Raw genomic sequence first — 22,827 nt, 5'->3', positions numbered from 1 at the left:
AAATTAAAAGGCATGCTATGCTGATATACTGACCTAGAACAGTAATAACAGCTTCACATGTGCTGCTACCAACATCATTGGAGACCTCAAAAGAGTATTCTCCACTGTCACTCTTATCTGTAGCTAGAATCCTTAAAGTGGAGCTCTTGTTGGTGCTGTGCACTTTATATTTCTGGCCTGATATGAGCTCCTTTCCATCTTTCAGCCACTTGGTTTTCAAAACTTTGGTTCCTGAGAACCTGCATTCCAGTGTGGCAGGATCCCCAGCAGTAACACTAATTGACTTGGCTTTTTCAATAATGTTTGCTGGTTCTGTGGCAGACAAAATAAAATTTAAAAAATTTAAAAAACTTTCATATTTCAAAATACATGAGTTTAACAGTTACATTTTTTTTTTAATTAAATGATTAGATTGTGTCATAACCAACCTTTAACTTCCAATGAAGCAGAGCATTTCTGACTTCCAGCTTCGTTCTTTGCCTGACAAGTGTACTTTCCACTATGTTTTATCTGAATGTTTGTTATATGCAGTCTGGCAGTTCTGTCCTCATAGGACATTCTTATATTTTCATCGTCTTTAACCTCATAGTCATCTTTTATCCATGAGACAGTAATTGGTAGTGATCCTTTTAGTATGCAAACCATTGTTATTTCCTTGCCAACGAGGCAACTTGCATTCTCTATCTTCTGAACAAATGATGGCGGTTCTAATGAAAAGAAAATGTTCGGAATATATTACAAAGGAGAGTTCATAAAAATGAATGTATATTCCGAATAAAATTATGATTTTGTCACTAACCTTTCATTGTCATTTCACAATCAGAGGAAGATTTTCCAACTTCATTTGCTACTATGCACTGGTATTTTCCAAAATCTCCTGCTTCACATTTCAGAATCTTGAGGTAAACTGTATCATTCTGAAAACTCATCTGGTGTTTTCTGTCATTACTGATTGGCATAGAATCCTTAAACCATGAAATTTCAAATTGAGGTGAGCCAGAAATATTCCCCTCCAAAACAACATCAGATCCTTTCACAACTTCCTTGGATTCAATAACTTTTGTGAAGTTTGGCGGTTCTACAATAAAATGACATTAATTAAAATATTGCCTCATAATTCATAAAATACATATGCTGAACAGAAGAATTTGTAATGATCATGACTTTACAAACCTTTGATTGAAACCAAACTTTTGCACCGGTCAATGCCTGCTTCACTTGATGCCTCACAAATGTATTCCCCACTATCATCAACAACGCTTGCTGAAATCTCCAAAGTAGCTACAGAGTCTGTGAAATCCATTTTGTACTTATTACCAGAATGAATTTCAGTCTCATTCTTGAACCACTTAATTTTGATTGTAGGGCTGCCAGTTACATTGCATTCCAAAAACACAGGACTTCCCTTCTGTGAAATTTTTGAAGACTCAAGCTTCTTCACAAACTTTGGAGGTTCTAGAAGAATAGGTTTTACAATGGTTATATAAAGAACAAACATAAATAAATCTATTTAAGACAATAAGAGATTCCTAAGCATATGTAATGTAATAAGAAAATGCACCTTTTACAAACAAGACAGCGCTGCACGTCACCTTCCCAGCGTCATTGGTAACTTGGCAAGTGTAATTATCAGAATCTTTGGGTTTCACTGAGTGAAGTTCCAACAAACTTGTGGATGCATCTTTTTTGATAAAACATGTTCCTCCGGTGGATATTTCCTTGTCCCCTTTGAACCACTTAATGGTAAATGGGGCTGTTCCGGTGAAAGCACTCTTTAAAGTCACTTTTGTTCCTGGTATAACATTTTGAGAGTCAGGCGTAACTGTGAAGGCTGGAGGCTCTGTATTTTGTTCAAAGAAAATGGAAACATGTTTAAAAAAACTATAATATATAAAAATCCAGAAGAACTATAAATCACGACATAAATTAGCATCTCTATTTCATATTTAACCCCTCCACATGTCAAATATGGCCAATCGTGCACAATAAAAAGATAATATTCCACCATCAGGAAAATTTGTTCAATGTTTGAGCTTCACAGCAAATCAGTGCATCAAACCTAACCAGCTACAGTATGTCAAATGTCCTCATTAGCGCTAACCTCTAGAAAGACTCAATTCATACTATTCAATTTCATTATGAGTAACAGAGATTCCAACAAAGCTGGCCACAACGAACCACTACGCTAACTATGTGACTATAACAGCCATTAGTTTGAACCCCAATACAAATATGCTCAGCAACGTTAGCAAAGGCAAAACAGCTGTTGATTATGACCAATGTGAATATAACAATATCAAAAATATGGCAATCGCAATGGTGGACTGGAAAAAAACTATGCATATAACTGAAATATCACAACAGTAATGATCACAAATCGAGGAGCAAATCTTTGCCATGTTCATTTACTTCCTCCTTTAGAGAATTAATACTGTAATTGTCAAGCAAACTAGAATGAAGTACATAGGACTACAACGGCGTAAACACCATGAGTATATTTAGCACAGCTATCTCAGAAGGTATACAGACGTTACAAATGAGTTTATGTTTTACAGACGGATTGTTCAATGACCACTGACATTTGAAAGGCACATCTCTACACGTAAAACTAATGGTAAGATTGTATATTTATTTCATATTTTGTCATAGATATTAATAGTAAAATGACAGGGTATAACTAAACAAGAATTCATCTTGTTTATGTCTCTATTCGGTCAGCAGTGCCTTTCACTGTTGTATTGGCATTGTTTCAGGCTAGTGTTGGCTTCATCTTGTTGCTATGATGGAATATGATTTTTTGGTGGTATAAGAATATTTTTATGAACTCCCAGATAGATTTTATTATTCAGTGAGTCAGACTTGCGGAGTATCGTTAGCATTGTTGTAGTATATTGTGTACTAATAAAGCTAGAATACAGAGTTTGTTATTTCAACAGGTATAATGGTTGCAGAAGCAATGAATGTCAGCAGCCTCAGGATGCCAGCATCCTTGCCACTAGGGGACTTGCGTGAAGGGGTTAAATGACAAAAAGAAAAAAAGGTTTGTTATTTCCAAACCTTTTACAGACAGATTTCCACTGGTCTCTCCACTTCCTGCTGCATTTTTTGCACGACAGGTATATGTTCCAGCATCAGACTTTTGTAAATTATTAATTCCCAAGGACACTGTGCTTTCGGTGAATTCCATTTTGTATTTTGGGCCAGCTGTGATTTCTGCATCATCCTTGTACCAAGAAATAGTCACAGGCTGAGACCCAGTGACTCTGCATTCCATACTGACATTGGAGCCAACACTTCCATCAACTTTTTTAAGAAGTTTTGTGAATGACGGTGGTACAATTCGATCTGTTCAGAAGAAAAAAATAAACATGTCCTTTAACTGGATACGTCTACAAATTAAAACAACCAACAGACTGAAGATATTAAAAACTAACCTAGCACAGTGACAGAGCAAGAGCACTGGTCTTTTCCAACACGATTGGCCACTTCCACCATATATTCACAGTCGTCTCTCTTTTCTGCTGCAAGAATTTTCAAGATGGCCACATTATTTTTAAAGGTTATTTTATATTTCCGGGTGTCGGTTATCTCCTTTCCATCTTGGAACCACTTCACTTTAAGCTCTGGGCTTCCTGCAACTGTGCACTCTAAAGATGCTGGACCTCCTGCAGTCACACTGATGGATGCTGTCTTTTCTATTATTCGAGCTGGTTCTAAAACAGAAACAAATCATTTCAGATATGTAATAAGATGATTGCAAGTGACTGAACTTTCATTCATTTTGAAAAGTTTGAAAATATCAGCAAACCTTGAACAGATAAAGTGGCTTCACATTTCTGTTTCCCAGCTTCATTTTCAGCCTGGCAAGTGTATTTACCACTATGGATGATGTTGACAGTGGCTATTGATAGAACAGCAATATTATTCTCAAATTCCATTGTTACATTTGGATCATCATCTCTCAATGTTTCAGAATCCTTCATCCATGTGACCTTGATTGGGGCTGATCCTTTAAGAGTGCCCTGCAGCCTAACTGTACTTCCCAAAACAGCTGAAATGTTTTCAATCTTCTTCGAAAAAAATGGAGGCTCTATGTAAAAAAAGGAAAATTTATCAAAATACAAAAATTATTTATACAAACAAATGCTCAATTTAAACAAGTCATCTTTACTAACCTTTCAATTTAGCTACTGATGTGCAGGACACTTTGCCTACATCATTTGATACAGAACACTGGTAGTCCCCAACATCAATACTTTCAAATGAACTGATCTCCAAGCAGGCAATGGTATCTTGGGAAGTGATCTTATACTTTTTATCAGTGGAAATTGCTTTCTTATTTTTAAACCAGAGGACTTCAAATGGAGGTGTTCCAGAAACTTCACATTCAAGTATGGCTGTCGTTCCTCTTACTACTTCTACCATTTTCAATTCCCTTCTGAAGGAAGGGGGTTCTAAGAACAAAAAATACACCATGTCACAATTGCATATTGTCAGAATTAAATTACATTTGAATCTTTGAAACTGAATGTCAACAAAAACAGGCATTGCCACACACCTTTTATCATTAACAGAGTACTACAGCTTTCACAACCAGCTTCATTTAACACTTCGCAAGTGTAATTTCCACTGTCTGCCACAGAAACACCATTTATCTCCAAAACTGTTTGGCCATCTTTGAAGCTGATTTTGTGCTTCTCTCCAGTGATTAGTTCACGGCCATTCATAAACCAGGTGATGTGAAGTTCAGGGGAGCCTTTAACTGTGCACTGCATACGTGCTGTCACACCATGTTTCCAGAGGATCTTTGGTTCCAGTCTCTTAACAAAAGTTGGGGGCTCTAAAGGAAGAATTTGATTGCATTGTCAGACAATTGTGATTCAACACAAAGTGGGTCAAGACTTATAACGTAACTGAAGTTTAAAAAGTAAATCAATGGCATGAAGTGAATTGAAGATTTTACAAGAGGCGGCTGAAAAGACAACCTTTGTTTTCCATCAATTTATCTATTTTCACACATTATATTATTAATTTCCAGAACTGCAGATTTGCTGCTTCACAAATACTGCATCAAGCTGAAAATTAACCCATGCCTTACCTTGTACAGACACCATAGAAGAACAGCTACTGCTTCCAGCATCATTTGTAGCAGTGCAAACATATTTCCCAGTGTCTTTAAGATTTGAATTTGTAATTTCAAGAATGGCAAGTTTGTCTTCAAAAGAAAGTTTGTGATCTATGGTGTTATGCATTTTCTTGCCATCTCTGGTCCAGGAAATGGTAACACCAGTGTCTTCATCCACTTGACATTCAAGACGCAGCAGGCTTCCCACAGCTACTGATACTGATTCAAAGGTTTTGACAAAATTGGGCTTATCAATCACCCTCAGTTCTGTGCTACACATGTCAGTTCCAACACTGTTCGATGCTCTGCAGTGATACTCGCCCTGATCAGTAAGGCTAAGTTTCACAATTTCAAGAGTGTGCCTGTTCTTTTCAGAGGTGATTTTGTAGTTTGCATCCTTAGAAATTGGAATGTTGCCTTTCTGCCACACAACATTCATTGGGGAGGAGCCGGAAAGTACACACTGAATTCTTGCTTGTTTGCCCACATATAAAGTCATTGGATCAGGCTTAGTAACAAAGACTGGCGGGAAAACCTCTATTAAAAAAAAAAAGAATTAAAGAAGGAAAAGGGATTATATACTGTCAAGAAATCTCTAAACTCAGAGACAAGGTTTGTCCTACAAAAATATAACTCTAACAATCAACAAAATGATCTTAAACAATGACATAAAAGTACAAAATTCCTGCTGTATGAAGATACATTCTTATATGGATATTTACCCCACTTTCAAACAAAAAATATAAATGAACAACAAAATAATGTAAATAAATTGCACAGTCCAACTTACCAGTCACTGTCAGGGAAGCTGAACAACTGTCACTGCCATGTTGATTTGTAGCTTTGCAAGTATACTGACCACTGTCAGCTTTGGTTGGGTTCAGGAGCTCCAGTGAGGTGGTGTTGTATCGACTAATGATCCTGCACTTTTCGCTCTCTCTGATCTCAGTCCCAGACTTGTACCACTTGAACTTCACGTTTGGTGCGTCTGCAATCTCACATTCAAACCTGGCACGGCTCCCAAGATGAATCTCCAGGGGTTGGATTTTTAGCCTAAAAACAGGTGGCACTGAATTGTGGAAACAGAGAGGAATACAAATTAGCGTACTGTGTGTAACCCAATGAAACATAATGCCGTTAGGGTGGGGAGGTGATCAGCTGAAACAAAGATGAGAGATGGGATGCATACACTAGTAATCCTGGGAGTGACTGTGAAAAGAAATGGTGGAAGATTAGGGGAAGAAAACATTGTTTAATGATGAAGAAGATTTGGTGAAGAATGCAACTGTGACATGATGCCACTTGAAGACGCATGCAAACATTTGTGTTCAGCAGAAGATGGAACAAAGAGACAATGCATGACATGTAATGAACACAACATGAATTGAGTATTTTTTTACACAAACAAAAATTAAAGTGAATGAAACAGTGAAATGTATCTGGGGATGGAATTTCAATGAACATAGTGTTTATTAGTGATTATTGAAATAATTTAATCAATCGCATGAAACTATTAAATTAAAGCATTTTTAACAAAAATGATAATACAGCAGTATGCTTTGCAAAGACAAACCTCAAAAGAGGAAGAATTTAAGAGTGGCCTCTTAAGACAAGTGATTAAAAGGTGTAAGAGTGAGCTAACTGGTTAGTCAAAATGTAAATATTCACTATTATGCACTTAAAAAGTTAGCTTATTTAAAGAAATGATCAACATTATATCCCCCATAATCCAACCTCTTAAGACAACTGTGAGTTTCGATGATGTTGAAGTCTTGCCAGCTTCATTCACAGCCTCACAGATATATTCTCCTTGGTGCTTCTCCTTGATAACCTTCTCAATTACTAGCGTATAAGTATCATGATCCTTGGAACATTTGAACTCTTTGCCAGATTTAACCAATTTTCCATTGAAAAGCCAGTTGACCTTTTTAACATGTTTTATAACTAGAGAGAAAGTAAACTTGCAATGCTCTTCAATGGTCATGTCTTCAAGAAATGTTTCTATAACAGGGTAATCTTGGATCAGTTTTTCTGTTGGCTTAGCTTTAATAACTTCCTCTTTCAGAAACTCTTCTCTTCTTTGTTTTTGAATTAGAACATCTACTGAGTGGTCACCTGGAATTGGTGGTATTGGCATATCGGTTATGGCTGTTGCACCCACATCTCTCTCACTGCCTTTTACTGTCACAGTTTTGACTCCCTGCGTGGTCATCTGCTCCTGGAACTCTGATTTTGATTCTGTGGTCATCTTAATTACCTGGGTGGTCTCTGAGACCTCTACCAGAGTGCGCTCCTGAGCTTTTACAGTTTTAAAGGAAGCCTGACTTTCAGTCTTGACAGCTGCAGAATGTGCTTTGTGTGAAGTAAAATCTGCAACATTCTCTGCAAACGTAATGGTTTCCACTGTTGATGAAAGCATTTCTTTTGAAGGTGCACTGCTAACCTGTATTCTCTGGGGCCTATCTATTTGCATGGTGCCAGGCTGTTCTGAAGTCAGTACCTGCTGTTCACAATGGATTACAGAATAAAAAGCTGCTCTGAGCTCATTCTTTAAATCAGCAGTCTGAGGATACTCACCATCAAAGGCTATGGTTATTTCTATAGGGGCTCCACTTGTCGTAATAAGATATGTGAACATCGCATACTTGGGTTCTTTGTGCACCTTCACTTCTTTTACCTCAAAAATTTGTAAACATTCTGCCACTTCTGCCAGAAGCACTGGCTGCTCATGTGCTACAGCAGACTGCAATGCATTCTCAAGCTGGTATCTGATGTCCAAACCAAATGATTTTGGTGCCTGAATAACAAATGTAAGCTCTTTTGGAAGAGTCTTACTTTCTTGTGATTCATGGACTAGGAAAGCCCCTTTGGGTTGTGTTGTAATACTAACTTGGGTTGTCTCAGATTTTAACATTTCACCAGACATTTCACCAGTCATTATTTTTTTCTCCTCCACTAATATTGATTGTCTCACTGACTGACCCTCTTGAATTTGGACTGCAAAGTCTTGTTCTGCTGCTTCTAAAGAAACACTGCTCTCGGTAGAGATTGCCTTCTCCTCTATGTGGAGTGGCTCAGCTGGGACTTTGGGTTCTACCTTAGTTTCACAAGAAAACTTGTCAACAGCTTTAAAGCTATCAGTGTGTCCCTCCTCTATTGTTCGGCTGTCTGCTGTGGTCATTAATTGCATGACATTCCAGCGGTCCTCTTTCTGCTTCGATGCACGCTGCTCTTTAACCTCAGTACTGAATGGAATTTCCTTAGGCAGCAGCATGGGCTCTGAAACTGCCTGAAGAATAGTTTGAGGTTTGGGTTCTGTACCCTGCTCAGTGTACACACCTGTTACTGACACATCCAGATCTGTACAGTAATCAGCTGTCAGTTCTCTTTTCTCCTCTGTGTTTACTGCCTGCCTGCGAACTTTTTCCAGTCTCTGCACAGCTACCTGCTGGTTGGGCTTTTCAACAGTAAATATGCCTTCTTTGGGTAAATAACTTTCTGAATGAACAGATTGGAGATGTAAAGCCACAGGAGCCTCTTTTGTTGGCTGAATGGAAAATGTGCCGTCTTGGGAAGAAAAGTGAAGCATCTCTTCACAAGTGACAGATTTCTGTTCATCTATAGTAGTCGTCTGAATCAAAATGGGGCTTTTTCTTGTGTCTGCCTGTTCTGCTGCTGGAGCCTCACAAGTAAATCTGTCCTCAGAAGGAAGTATATTCTGTTCCCTTATCACCTGCAAATGCATGATTTTTTCCCCTTCCATCTGTGATTGCACAGATATAGCACTCTCTATACCTGGAATTTGTTCAGTGTGTTCAGACTGGAGCACCTGCTTTTCTTCAGAAGTTAGAGATGATTTAACTAATTTATCCTTCAGCATTTGTGCTTTCTCTTCCTTTGCTTTGTGTATTTCAAATTTCTGTTCTTTTGATAAAGTTTGTTTAGTCTCACTGGTAGAGATATGAACTGGCTTAGACAACTCCATTACTACTGAAGATTGTAAGGCTGAATCTAGGGAGGACAAATCTGCTGAATGGGCTTCAGAGATTTCATGCTCCCCTGTTGATATGGCAGAATATAATATCTTCACTCCTTCTTTGACTTTATAGCTTTTTTCCACTTCAGGTTTAGGAAAAATTTGTGATTTCTCTTTCATAATTGGTATCCTGGTTTCTATTTGGTGACTTAAAACAACTTGTTTTGGCTCAGGAGTTGGCTTAATCTGCTCTGATTTCCTGTCACTTAAAGACTCAGTTTTCACAATGGCTACAGGTATTATTTCCTCAGAAACAGCAGACATTATTTTAGATTTTTGCTCCTGGGCCAGCTCTAACTCTATTATCTCTGGAGTCTGGATGTATTCTGAGTGTTGCTCTGTGAAACCATGACTCTCCTGGACCGCAGGAGTAAAGGATGCCATGTGCAGCTGTCTTGTAGGTAAGGCTGCAACTGGATGGAGCTGGGTAGGTCCCACCATTACCCTTTCTTCCATCTCATGAGACTGCAGCACTGCAGCTTGGTGAGGAACTTGCTCTCTGTGCAGGGAAGCAGCAGATATTCCCACCTGCTGCAAGTTATCCACTTGCTCACTGGCAATAGTCTGAATATCCTCTGTCCCAATAGTGTATACCATCTGATGTCCTGACTGGACGTTTCCTCTGGCCTCCCCTGGGAGGTTCACAGTATACAGGCGGGATTCAGTGACTTGCTCTGTCATAGAAACTTTGTAACTTTTTTGCTTCTGAGCAAACGCTTGGTCCTGTCGACTTGAGACAGAGGCAGTATCACGGAACACAATCAGTTCAGCACTGCAGGAGGCTTCCCCAGATGCATTGGATGCCCTACATGTATAGAGACCACTGTCTTCCTGCTGGATACCCATCATGTTAAGGTACCCAGAGCCATCTGGATTATTTACCACAGTGAAGTACTTACTGGGCTGAATCTGGTAACTGCCCCTAAACCACCGAACCAAAGGAAGAGGCTGCCCAGTCAATTTGTATAAAAATTTTACTTGACTTCCTTCAACGCACTGTATCGGTTCTATTGTGGTGGTGAAACGAGGAGGCTGGCCAGTGACTTTTAACATTTTTTCAACCCTATGCTCTTTTTTCGCTGTCTCCGGCACTTTAACATGCAAGAATGCTGAACTAGTTGACTGACCAAACCTGTTGCTGACAGTGCAAGAGTACTCCCCTTCATATTCTGTCTTTACCTGGGAAATGGTCAGTGTATATTGGTTTTCTTCTTGATAAAATTTATAAACTGATGAGGATGTAATCTCCTGTCCATTGTGGAACCACTGCACCTTAGGCTTTGGAAAGCCAAACACTGTGACAGTAAATTTAGCTGTCTCTCCAACTGAGATATCTGCTGGTGAGAGCTGGGTGATAAAAACAGGCTTTTCCTTTTTCTTCTCTAATGTACTAGAATAGCGTTTAGACTCTGGCTTGAGTTCAGATGTTTTGATTTTTCCTTCTAATTGTAGGCCAGTGCTGTAGGATTCTTGTTCTTCTTCTTCAGTTGTCACAGTCAAGCTAGAAAATTCTGTGTAAAAACAATAAAGTTACAAATTTTACTCACAGTACGTATATAATTAAAGAACAACAAGGAGGATGTTAAATTCCTCCATAAAAATTCAAGAATGTTCTTCAGATTATAAAAAACAAAGTCAAGCAACATTCTGTATTTATTCATTCTCATCTTTATTTATAGAACCTTATAAACAGTGTTTTAGATGCATACAGTTCAGACAAAAATCAAATATGTACAAACAAAACATTTAAAATCTTAAACTAATCTTATTGCACTGTGGAATACCATTTGCATATTATGAAGTGACAAATCCATTAATGTATCAATCCATAAATCTCGTCCAATCAAATATTGTTCTGTAATTTGTACTATATCATAAAATAATTTTGTTGTTGACTTTCACATATATACACTGATTTTAATGAGTAAATCTGTATTTTCAAAAAAATGCAGATGGTATTTATTGTAAAAGCATGAAATTAATGTATTGATATAGTTTTCCTATACAGGGAATGGATGAAGGTAAAAAATAAAAATTTCACTATGTTTCACCTTCATTGCATTCAAGCATATAAAGATTGCACTCTAAGAGTTTCACAATATTCAACTACAACTATGGTTACAAAGATTATTTAGTCAATCCATGTTAATAGTATTATAATCTAAGACAGTTTTCAAAATAATGCAAAAACAAATAAAACACCCAAGAGTAATAATGCTATTCTTACAAGTAATCAAGAGCATTCAACAATATTCACAAAGGGGCTGATACACTTCTTTCCCTAACAACAATTAATTAACATTAAATATGTGTATATCATGCGGGCAATACCATTTTATGTACAGGCTAGCTTTACTACAATGAAATCTGCAACAAACACGTTTTAAGTGTAAAGAGAAGTTTATTTTTATTAAAAGTTAATTTTCTATCAGTTGATGAGAAATAGACCAAAGATCCTCTTACAATCCATGCTCATATAAAATGTTATCTTGACCATTTTCATTGCTAATCAGTGGTGATTGGTGAGCTGAAAATAGGTGAGACAGAAGACCTCCCATTAAACTAATCAACCTGTCGGGTCTCAATCTGTTTTTGTTAATTTTCCATTATTAACAAGCATGCTAATGACCTGAATAATCAATTGGCAGGTAAACAACATCCTTCTTCAAATCATGTTAGAGAGATTGTTAATCAAGGAAAATGATTCAAAACAGATTAATACCCCAAATACAGTTTAATCAGTTAAAGGGTATTTTCCACTTCAATTTCCATCTCAGTAGCTGCCACTGTTACTAATACTGTTCTTATTAACCAACAAATAACAGGATAGTGAATTGAGAGTTCAATATGACAGACATATGTTTTATCCCGTTATTTTTTAAAATGTCAAATTCTTCTGTGCATGAGATCTTTAAATTAATCTAGACAGCCTTTTTGTATTATTTGCATTTTCTCTATATATAATGATGATGACTATTCAGGGAAATCCTAGAAATTGTGAAGAATATAAAATCTAGAAAGCTCACTGACATAACTGTAGCATTTTCTAAAATGTTCTATATTTTAAGTGTTCTCTTCCCTTTCTTTGTCTAATAAAACATAAACATAAACAAATTACCTGTTTTCCGTGTATCTTTAGAGTCTGTCACACTGATTTTTTTTTAATTATTAAAATTTTAAGGTCAAAGATTTATTTAGGATTCAAGAGAAAAGGTTTGCCTTCAAGAGGTGTTACCACAAATTTGACCTATTTCAAATTCAAATTCAGAAAATTCAGGAACTTGTGTTCTGCACCCTATTCATTCATTTTAATTGGTAGAACCACCAATATCTATAGTCCAAAAATTATTGTATTGTCGGTGGGGCTATTCACCTAAATTTCCAATTATTTATACTGACTGAAATTAATTTAAAACAAGTCTTGACTGTCCTCTATTAAACAAACAAATCAAAACATTCCATTATCACAAGATAATTCCACAGAAATATCTAAAACAAAAAAGAGATCAAAATACTTTAACTAAAGAGGTTGTTTCAGTAAATCCAGCTATGTTACGAATGATGCACTTGAATTCCCCAGCATCACTCTGATTAACATTTGTGATGATCAGATTGAAGTGTCCAGATGCTTTCTCTTGAATTATGTACCTGCTATTTTTCACTGCTGCACCATCTTTGTACCACTCTGCAGTGGGGTGTGGTTTACCACTCACTAAACATTGAAGTATTACAGGTGTTCCCAAAGCCGCAGTCACATTTTTCAAGGGAATCACACACTTGGGGGGAGTTTCAGTTACCAGGAAGTGAAAACTGCAGGAGTCTGATGCCTTTGCCTTAAATTCTATCTTATCATCTTTAGCAGGCTCTGCAAACACATCAAAATTAATACTGACAAACTTCTGCCCTTGCTCAGTCATCTCAGGGTTGGTCATGGCTACAAGTCTAACGGCCCTTTGGGATTCATCAGCCTCTTGCTCAAATTCAAACTCTAGCTCTATTTCTGAGGCTTGGTCACCTTCTGAAGCATTTCCCACAACCAAGTCAAACTTCTGGGGTTGCACTTTGGCACTACCTAAAGATACTGCTGTCAGTTCTCTACCTCTTGTCTTTCCTGAAAAATTCTGTGGGGTCAAAACAAGAAGTGAAGCCCTACATAATGTTTCTCCAACAACATTAATAGCTCTGCAGGTGTACATGCCACTATCGGAAGCAGAGATTTTCAAAATCTTCAGGAAATGGTTGTCACCATCTGATGACTGAAGATATTTTTTGTTATCGTGTGGGATTTTCATATCACCTTTAAACCATGACACAATTGGTGAAGGAATTCCCATCAAAGAACACTCAAACATTACATTTGTATTTTCAGGCATCTCCATATCACAAATTGGATTTATAAACCTTGGTGGCATTTCTGTAACTTCAAAGGCTATTTTTAGGTCATCGCTTTCTTGTGTTATGAAGTCCACAGTATTCTCCTCATACATACTAGGGAGAACATCAAGAGAGATAATCATACTTTTATTATCAGCGGTATACTCTGGAATTGTAACTATTTTGACCTGTTTCTCAAACTCCTTTACTTCATTTTCATCTAGCTCCACTTCCAACAAAATCTCCTGGGGTGAAGGAGACCTTGATGAATCATCTTCCTCGACATCAAATTCTATTACGTGTTGATGAGTGACTGCTGGAGGAGCTGGCATGAACCTGGCCTCCTGAGATATAACTACAACTAGGGCAACACTTTTTGCCTCACCAACATAATTAACAGCTTCACAGATATATTCTCCTTGATCAGCTTTGCTCATGTTCTGAATTTCTAAAGTAATGTGGTCACAATCTCTTTCTATTTTAATCCTATTGTCTGCAACTAGTTGGCTTTTATTTCTGAACCATTTCACATCTGGAGAGGGCAACCCGAAAACCTCAGCACAGAACATTAATGCCTCCGTTTCAAAAACTCTTCGTTTTGTGAGTGGCTTAAGGAATGCAGGAGGGATTCCCTGGACCTTTTCCTGAAGCCCCCCCAGAACAACAGAACTGTGATCTTCAGTTGGAAAGTTCCCTTCATCTAAGCTGAAAGCAAGTGGAGTTGTCTCAATGCCTTCATCCTCCGGGGATCTCAAAAATTTAGCTGGAGATAAGAATGCATCACTAGAACCTGTTGAAGGTCTTTTTAGTTCAACTGGTGAAAATGGATATTCAGGAGGGGTCATAAAGCCTCCTGGGGTCTGGGATGGAGTATGGAAAGATTCAGGAGACTTTGGAAACTGAGAATTTTCTGTTGATGCTGGTGTATAGAATCTTTCAATTTCAGTGATTTCATCACTAAATGCACTGCCAATTTCAATAGACATTTCAGACTCTGGTGACAAAGGCCTTCCCCATTCAAGGGATGGATTGTAATAATCATAAACAGCACTGAAAGTCACATCTTCCACTTCCAGTGAATGAACACCAGCAGGAGTGACCTCCTTTGTTGTTCCATTTTCTGATTTAGAAATCTGGTTCTTTTGTGAATCTCCTGCTACAAGATAATCTGTTAAGGAGACTGTATTATCTTCATTTTCTTTAGGTATTGTACTAATTTTGTTTGAGTCCTCTGTGGGCATAACATCTTGTTGTACAGCCAAATCTGCACTTAAATCATGCTTAGCCTCTTGACATTCATGTGCTTCTATTGCCTTCTTATCTGCAGCCAGCGCTTTACCAATGCTTGCAAATTCATTACTCATTGAAGACCTTTGTGTTATAACAGCTTCTCTCCCATCTCCTTTCATTTGTTGATCACCACTGAAGGACACAAAATACTGACCTACAGATCGAGGTTCCTTTTCTGTTGCTTGTGATACTGAAATGTCAGACAATGGCAAACTTTGCTTTGATGTTATCACATCACTAGATGTTTTTGCAAGTGCATCAGAAATGTTTGTTTCTGAAGATATTTTTTCACCAGGTAGTTCACCATAAATACACTGTGAAGGCTTGTCTTCAAGAGGATTACCCATTTTCTTTAAAAATGCCCCATCGACAAATATCCCAGTTCCTTCCTCTCTTACATCACCAAATTCAGCTTTTCTATCCTCATTTTCTGACAACTGATTTGTCCTAGCGGGTAATATTGCTTTGGGTCTTACTAATTTGGGTGATTGTTGGATTTCTGTCACATTTGCCAATGAAACAAAATGATGTTCATCAATGGGTGTGTCCTCACCAAGTTGCTCTCTTGCTTTCAATAGCTGGTCCAAAGGGACAAGTTTTTCATTACATACCCGCTCCCTGTGAGTCTGCAGGGTCTCCGGAGTCACTATGTGAGAAGAAACCTTTTCTGATCTTGATCTGGCTTTAGAGCTATCCCTGAGGTTTATGCTCTCTCGAAATTCCTGTTCAGCGCCATATCGATTGACAGCAACCTCTGGAATATCCTCCTCTGGAAAATATGATTCAGGGGATTCTCTCTTGGTAGCTGGAAGACCTGACTGTTCAGGAGCAGGAGACTCAAATGCTTTCTTGATTTTTGAAACTTTAACTACAGCTCCTGATGACTGTAATCCACATCCTGTTATGGGAAATACATCCCTTGAAGTAATTTTCTCTGAGAATGTGATTTCTGCAGTCTCTTCCAATAAGTGGGACTCTACCGTATCATCCCCCTTCAGCGAATGTAAAGTATCTTCAAATCGGCTCTTGTCTGATTTTTTATCTTCAAGATCAAGTTGTTCCACTTTTGAGTATATGTGAGGATCAGGAAATATGCTGCTAACCTCTTCCACTGTTTTTAGTATTTTTGTGGGCACTATCAAATCCTGATTACTGCAAACTGAGCTCTGCATTGGTATCTTTTGTGTTAAGTCACTAGATGTATCATAGGTTTTACGTTGTTCCCTCACTTCTGGTATGTCACCTGGTGAAAAGACAGAGCTTAGGTTGGAAGAATCAATTGACAAATTAGAAACACTTTCAACCTTTCCAAGTTTGTTACTAGCAATGCATTTATATGTTCCAGAGTCTGCATATGAGAATTCATCAATGTAAAGCCTGTAGATTTCGTTATCCTCTTCAAACTTGTACTTGGCGATGTCAGTGCTCAAACATACATCATCATAACACCATGTCACAACTGGTGCAGGTTCTCCTGTAATAATGCACTCAAGCTGTGCCACCTGACCCTGTGAGCAACTGATGTCCTCTAACCCTCTGACCACTTTAGGGGGTTTGCCCACATCAAATGAGAAAGTGAATTTGTGCTTGGTTGCCTGTGAAATGCTATCTTCGACAGAGGCTTCCAAGGCTTTTTCAACAGGTTCAAAGGATTCTGTTATATCCTCATTCAGTTCTGGGACAGGTGTTGGAGCAGTGATCCTGATCTCTACGGGGGATGAATGAAGAGATGAGTCAGAAGTACGTGATTTTATTAAAACAGCTTGGGGAACCTTTAAAGTATATTTCTCATCTGCTTTTTGATCAAGGTATAATTCAAGTTCTTCTTCAACCATTTTCTCAAGATCCTCTTCACTTATTCCAGGCACTGTGGTTACTCTCACTTCCTGAGAGATTACAGGGTGTGTCTCCTGTTTACTCTCAGTTAGTTTAACTGAGGCAGAATTTCTTCCCTTTCCATCCATTATGCTCTTGTCAGCCTCCCCTGTACAAACATACTGCTGTTCATAATCATGTTCCTTATGCAGTACATCCTCAAGCTGAGGTCCACGGCTTTTAACTAATAATTGATCTTCTCTCAAATATTCATTTCCAGCCCTCCCAATGCTTACATCAGATACTTGATCACCGAAAAGCAAACCCTCTTGGAGGAACTTTTCTTTCAATGGTGAGGATCGAGGTAATATTTTACATATCTCTTCCTTGCGTTGTATTGAAAATTCATCAGCAGTACTTCTGGCTGTTAAAGATGGATCCTCAGTTTTTTCTGTTAGGTATTGTGCATTTTCTGCTATAGACCATTCAGACTCCATTTCAAAAGGTTCTTCCTGATCAGTAAGAACATCTTGCTGCCATTTTTTAATTCGTTGAGCCAGGGCTACTTCCTCATTCGCAAAATATTCACTTTCAACCTCTGCCTTTTCAGCAGTCATCTGCCCTTGAGCACTTTCTGGGTTATAATCAAAAGGGGCACCCTCATCATAAAATATTTTCTTTACTGTTTGCTGTTCCACTGGTTTCCCAGACTCAGTCTTCACACCCATAGATTTCTTAGTTATCGTATACCTATCAGACTTGATAGCCTGTTGTTCTTCCTCAGTTGGTATATTGTAATCATGAGAGAAACTCTCACTTGGGAACGTTTCAGTCGCTGTCCCTAACAGTGAAGATCCAGGGGACCTATTTAGTAAATTAGCCTCACAGTGCCTGGCAGAATCTTTAGCAGCAATTGCACCTAAAGTTGAGTCTGTTGTTTTTCTACCTAGATATGGTGGATATTCTGAACTAACCCATTCAGACTCTGATTCAACAGTTTTCCCCTGTTCAGTGGGAATGTCTTGTTGCCAGTCTTTAATTTGCTGTGCCAGAGCCACTTTCTCACTTATAAAATATTCACATTCAACCTCTGTCTTTTCAGCAGTTACCTGCCTTTGAGCATTTTCTGGGTTATAATCAAAAGTGGCACCCTCATCATAGAACTGTTCCATTACAATTTGTCGTTTCACTGGTTTCCCAGACTCATCCTTCATACCAATATCTTTTTTAGTTTTCACATACTTATCTGGCTTCATAGCTTGTTGTTGTTGCTCAGTCGGTGCATTGTAATCAAGAGGGAAACCGTCACTTGAGAACTTTTCAGTCAATCTCCCTATCAGTGAAGGCCCAGGGGACTTTTTTAGCAAATTATCTTCACAGTGCCCTGCAGAATCTTTCGCAGCAATTGCACCTAAAGTCCAATCTGCTGTTTTTCCGCCTAGATATGCTGGATACTCTGAACTGACATATTCAGACTCTGATTCAACAGTTTTCCCCTGTTCAGTGGGAATGTCTTGTTGCAATTCTTTAATTTGTTTGGCCAGAGCCACTTTCTCACTCATAAAATATTCACCTTCAACCTCTGTCTTTTCAGCAGTTACTTGCCTTTGTGCATTTTCTAGGTTATAATCAAAAGTGGCAGCCCTATCATAGAACAATTCCTTTACAATTTGCCGTTCCACGGGTTTCCCAGACTCACTCTTCGCACCAATATCTTTTTTAGTTTTCACATACTTATCTGGCTTCATAGCTTGTTGTTCTTGCTCAGGCTGTGTATTGTAATCAAGAGGATAACCGTCACTTGAGAACTTTTCAGGCGATGTCCCTATCAGTGAAGGCCCAGGGGACTTTTTTAGCAAATTATCCTCACAATGGCCGGCAGAATCTTTAGCAGCAGTTGCACCTAAAGTCCAATCTGCTGTTTTTCCGCCTAGATATGCTGGATACACTGAACTGACATATTCAGATTCTGATCCAACATTTTCCCCTTGTTCAGAGGGAATGTCTTTTTGCCATTCTTTAATCCGTTTAGCCAGAGCCACTTTCTCACTCATAAAATATTCACCTTCAACCTCTGTCTTTTCAGCAGTTACCTGCCTTTGAGCATTTTCTGGGTTATAAGCAAAAGTGGCACCCTCATCATAGAACATTTCCTTTACAATTTGCTGTTTCACAGGTTTCCCAGACTCACTCTTTGCACCAATAGCATTTTTAGTTTTCACATACCTATCTGACTTCATAGCTTGTTTTTCTTGCTCAGTCATTATATTGTAATCAAGAGGGAATCCCTCACTTGGAAACTTTTCAGTCGATGTCCCTATCAGTATAGGCCCAGGGTTCTTTTTTAGCAAACTACCCTCACAGTGCTCTGTGGAATCCTTGGCAGCACTTTGATCTAAATTGTGATCTGTTTGTCTGCCTAGATATGGTGAATATTCTGAACAAACCCAATCCGACTCCAATTCAACAGCTTTTTCCTGTACAGTGTGAATATTTCCTTGCTTTATTTTTATCTGATCAGCCAGAGGCACTTCCTTACTCATAAAATATCCAGCTTCAATCTGTGTCTTTTCAGTAGTTATCTGCTTTTGAGCACTTTCTGGGTTATAACCAAAAGTGGCACCCTCATCACAGAACATTTCCTTGACAGTTTGCTGCTTCACTGGTGAAAATCTTTGGTTCCCAGACTCAGACTCAGTCTTCACACCAACAGTTTTCTTTGTTTTCATGTACCTATCTGACTTGATCGCTTGTTGTTCTTGCTCAATCAGTATATTGTAATCATGAGGGAAACTCTCACTTGGGAACTTTTCTGTCGATGGTTTCATCTGTGAAGGCCCAACGGGCTTTCCCAGGAAACTATCATCACAGTGCCTTACAGAATCCTTAACTGCACTAGCCCCTAAAGTCAAGTCTGTTGTTTTTCTACGTACATACGGTGAATATTCTGCACCAACCCAATCAGACTCCAATTCAACCGCTTTTTCCTGTTCAGTGAGAATGTCCTGTTGCCATTTTAAGATTCGCTGAGTAAGGGCCTCTTCTTCACTCATATATTCTTTTTCAGTTGTTCTCTCATAAATGTTCTCTCGAGATAGATGAGGCTCAAGCGGTATACACTCACTCAGAGACATTTTGTTTTCAACTTTTAATCTAGATGATTTTTTGGCTGGCTCCTGAATTTGTGATGCTTCATCTTTTTCAGTCACCTCCACGCGAATAGGCTCCTCAGATTTTAGGTATTCTCCGTATTTTTCCTCAGCCCAGTCTGGACCCAAATCACAAGCTTCTTCTTCAAACTGTATATTTTGTTGCCATTTTTCGATTCTCTTGGCTAAAAACTGGTCTTCACTCTCCAGAACATCACTTTCCAGGTGTTTCTCATGAACGTTTTCCATGGACATGATTTTTTGTTCAATTTGTGGTTCAGAACATTTGACACCTTCATGAAGAAACTTTTCCTTCAAGTTATTTGTCTTAAATTTAGCAGATTCCTTGAACGAAGCCTCCCCATATGATGGCACAATTTCTTTAGCCGCTCTATGCATACCTAAAATGGGCTGGATCGACAAATCCTCTTTCTGCCACTCCAAGTTCTTTCTCAGTGTAATCTGGTCTTCATGCTCTTGAGCCAGACATTGTGAAGATGCCTGCTTCTTACCCATCAAGAGCTCATGTTCTACCTTCTTTTCTAAAGTATCTGCCTGGTATCGAGTGTCTTGATCCTTCTGAAGGCCTGGCTGTTCCATTCTTCCTTTGGTTTCTTTGACAACCTCTGGCACGAGTTCTCCTTTCATAATTTGTATGGCCCTAGATCGGGATTGTGGTTCAAATGAATGTCTTGCACGTGGCTGCGATGATTCCACATTTTGTGGAAGTCCAGTAATTCTCTCCATTCTACTTTGAAATTCAGCAGAATTTCTTATATTGCTGCCTTCAATTATATCACCTGGTCGAACAATTTGCTGTAAGTCAGCCAATGAGGCAGGCTTGACACGCAGTCGTTCAACATAGTCTGCATAGCTTGATTCACTCGCGACGGATTCCAAGTCAAATTCTGATGAGGACATTGTGGAAATTGAGAGCCTCTTTTTTCGTTTGACTGCTTTCTGGAGAATGCTTAGTTTTGCTTTTACCTCCCCATGAAGACTTTCAGTGTCACTCAATCGGTCACTATATCTGTCACTGTGTCTGTCACTAAATCTGTCACGACCAGTATATCTGTCACAGTATATGTCACTGAATCGATCATTAAACCTTTCATGTTTTTCAAACATAGGAGTGGGAGATCGTGCTCTCTCAGAGGCCGTTTCAAGTGCCTGACTATCAGGTACTCTTGATGGAGATGAAGTTCTGAAATAAAAGCTCCGTGTCAATTGATGCTTAGATCTAGGTCGCGCCTTAAATTCTTTCGACATTTTATCAAATGGAGACCCCACACACCTAAGGTCTACCCTGAACTTTCTTTCTTTTCTCTGCTCAACCAATGAATCTATACTTTCATGGGCTTTTGCTGACCTTCTTACAAAGCTCAAGTAATTTGCATCTTGTTCTTCCCTCAGTGATACCAAAAGTGAAGCAGTAGACTCTGCTGATCCTTCTGTGTTAATAGCCATTACTTTGTAGCTGCCTGAATCCTTATCTTTGATACTGTCAATCAATAAACTTGATGTGTGCATGTGCATGGTACTTTCAGTACGTATTTGGCGATGGTGCTCTTTTTGAATTGGTCTATTGTTATGAAACCATAAGATTTTTGGAGGGGGGCAAGCTACTAGTTTACATTTGAAGGTAGCAGGCTCCCCTTCCAACACAGACTGAAATTTTAACTTTTTAGTAAAAGAAGGCTTAATATTTTCAAACCATGAATTTACAGATGATGTTCTACTGGAACAACGATTAGCGGAAACAAGACCATGATCTAAGAAGTCTTCGGTGTCTGAAAAAGCACCTCGAAGTTGTCTTCTGCTATCCAGGTATTCAGCCCCTTCATTAAAAAATAATTCTGGAAAAGAAAGGAAGAAATATTCAATTAAATGCCCACTTGGGGGAAAAAGAAGTAAAAATGAAAAAAATATTTAAATTAAAATGAATAGAAATATTAAAGTCATGCAACGTCACAAAGCCATAAAAAAACGTTCACTCACCATATTTGTTCGAATAAACGCAAGACTTGATTCTTTTTTAAAGATTCTGACACGAAAATTGCTTGATGTTTTGTTCCTTCTTCAAACTGTGGACATTTCTTCAAAGCATAAATTTCTTTAAAAGCATGTTTCCAAAATAAACTTATGTGTATAGAAAATGAATTCTTCCTGTTTATTTTTGTGTATGTAAGCTAAAATATTCCTTACCTGACTTGCAGAAAGATGAATAAACGCCCTTTCTAATCCTTTGATTGGGAGTAAATTGTTCAGACATTTCAAAGAAACATGGCTTCGAAATGGCTCAGATACAAATATAACAGCAGCTCTAGAATTGTACGAGAAGGCGTTTATTCGAACTAATATAGTTTACATATATAAACGTGTTATATAAAAAGCAAACAACATTAATCACATACCACTATCTGCAAGCCAGTCTAAGAAATATTTGCAGGAGGAAAGAATTCCAGATGCAAGAACTTTAGAAGCAAATAAAGATGTGGCTACTTCCATATCTTTTAAAGAATAATTTCCTTTTGTCTGGAAACTTTAAAAGATACACATCCTGCACCTTTTATTAACAAAAAACCAAACAAATAAATAAAAAGAAAAAATAAATCAAATGATATCCTTCATGCTTTAAGAAGGGAATAAACAGATGCAAACCCCCAAATATCCAAAACTGCTGAAAAGCAAGCAACTCCTATTAGTCAAAGTGCTTCTTAAATACATATATTAAGATTCTGAAATACAAATATCAAAAGACCATTTCAATATGAGTTGTCTAGTCAACACATTTCAACTACTTTCATGCAGTATCCCTAAAAACGAAAAAATGAATTGTGATAAAGAATGTCCAGCATAAACAACTGTTCGACCAAAAATATTTGAAATCGCTTAAGAGTAGTCTTACCTTTGACTTCCCCCTCAATTCTGGCCTCAGTTTCTTCCTTCATTTTCACCCCTGTAAGGTAATTCAAGAAAACAACTGTAATAAACAATGGCATATAACCTACTGATAAAAGCAAGCATGTGTAGTGAAT

General features: G+C 38.2%; 1 protein-coding gene across 1 annotated transcript in view; it reads right to left on the bottom strand.

Annotated features, from left to right (window-relative positions):
• Positions 1 to 22,827, bottom strand: part of ttn.2 (titin, tandem duplicate 2) — a 202,618-nt gene that overhangs the window by 142,087 nt on the left and 37,704 nt on the right. The window contains exons 41-54 of the mRNA XM_064327343.1: positions 22,698 to 22,748; positions 6,860 to 10,672; positions 5,916 to 6,194; positions 5,099 to 5,662; positions 4,559 to 4,840; positions 4,176 to 4,454; positions 3,809 to 4,090; positions 3,435 to 3,713; positions 3,058 to 3,345; positions 1,562 to 1,840; positions 1,174 to 1,455; positions 800 to 1,078; positions 429 to 707; positions 34 to 312 (exon numbers count right to left, since the gene is read on the bottom strand). Coding sequence (XP_064183413.1) covers positions 34 to 312; positions 429 to 707; positions 800 to 1,078; positions 1,174 to 1,455; positions 1,562 to 1,840; positions 3,058 to 3,345; positions 3,435 to 3,713; positions 3,809 to 4,090; positions 4,176 to 4,454; positions 4,559 to 4,840; positions 5,099 to 5,662; positions 5,916 to 6,194; positions 6,860 to 10,672; positions 22,698 to 22,748 — 7,515 coding nt within the window. The remainder of the gene's footprint in view (positions 1 to 33; positions 313 to 428; positions 708 to 799; positions 1,079 to 1,173; positions 1,456 to 1,561; positions 1,841 to 3,057; positions 3,346 to 3,434; positions 3,714 to 3,808; positions 4,091 to 4,175; positions 4,455 to 4,558; positions 4,841 to 5,098; positions 5,663 to 5,915; positions 6,195 to 6,859; positions 10,673 to 22,697; positions 22,749 to 22,827) is intronic.

Source organism: Anguilla rostrata, chromosome 3 (assembly GCF_018555375.3).
Source record: "Anguilla rostrata isolate EN2019 chromosome 3, ASM1855537v3, whole genome shotgun sequence".
Classification (NCBI taxonomy): Eukaryota; Metazoa; Chordata; class Actinopteri; order Anguilliformes; family Anguillidae; genus Anguilla; species Anguilla rostrata.
This window is presented reverse-complemented; position numbering and strand designations above follow the sequence as displayed.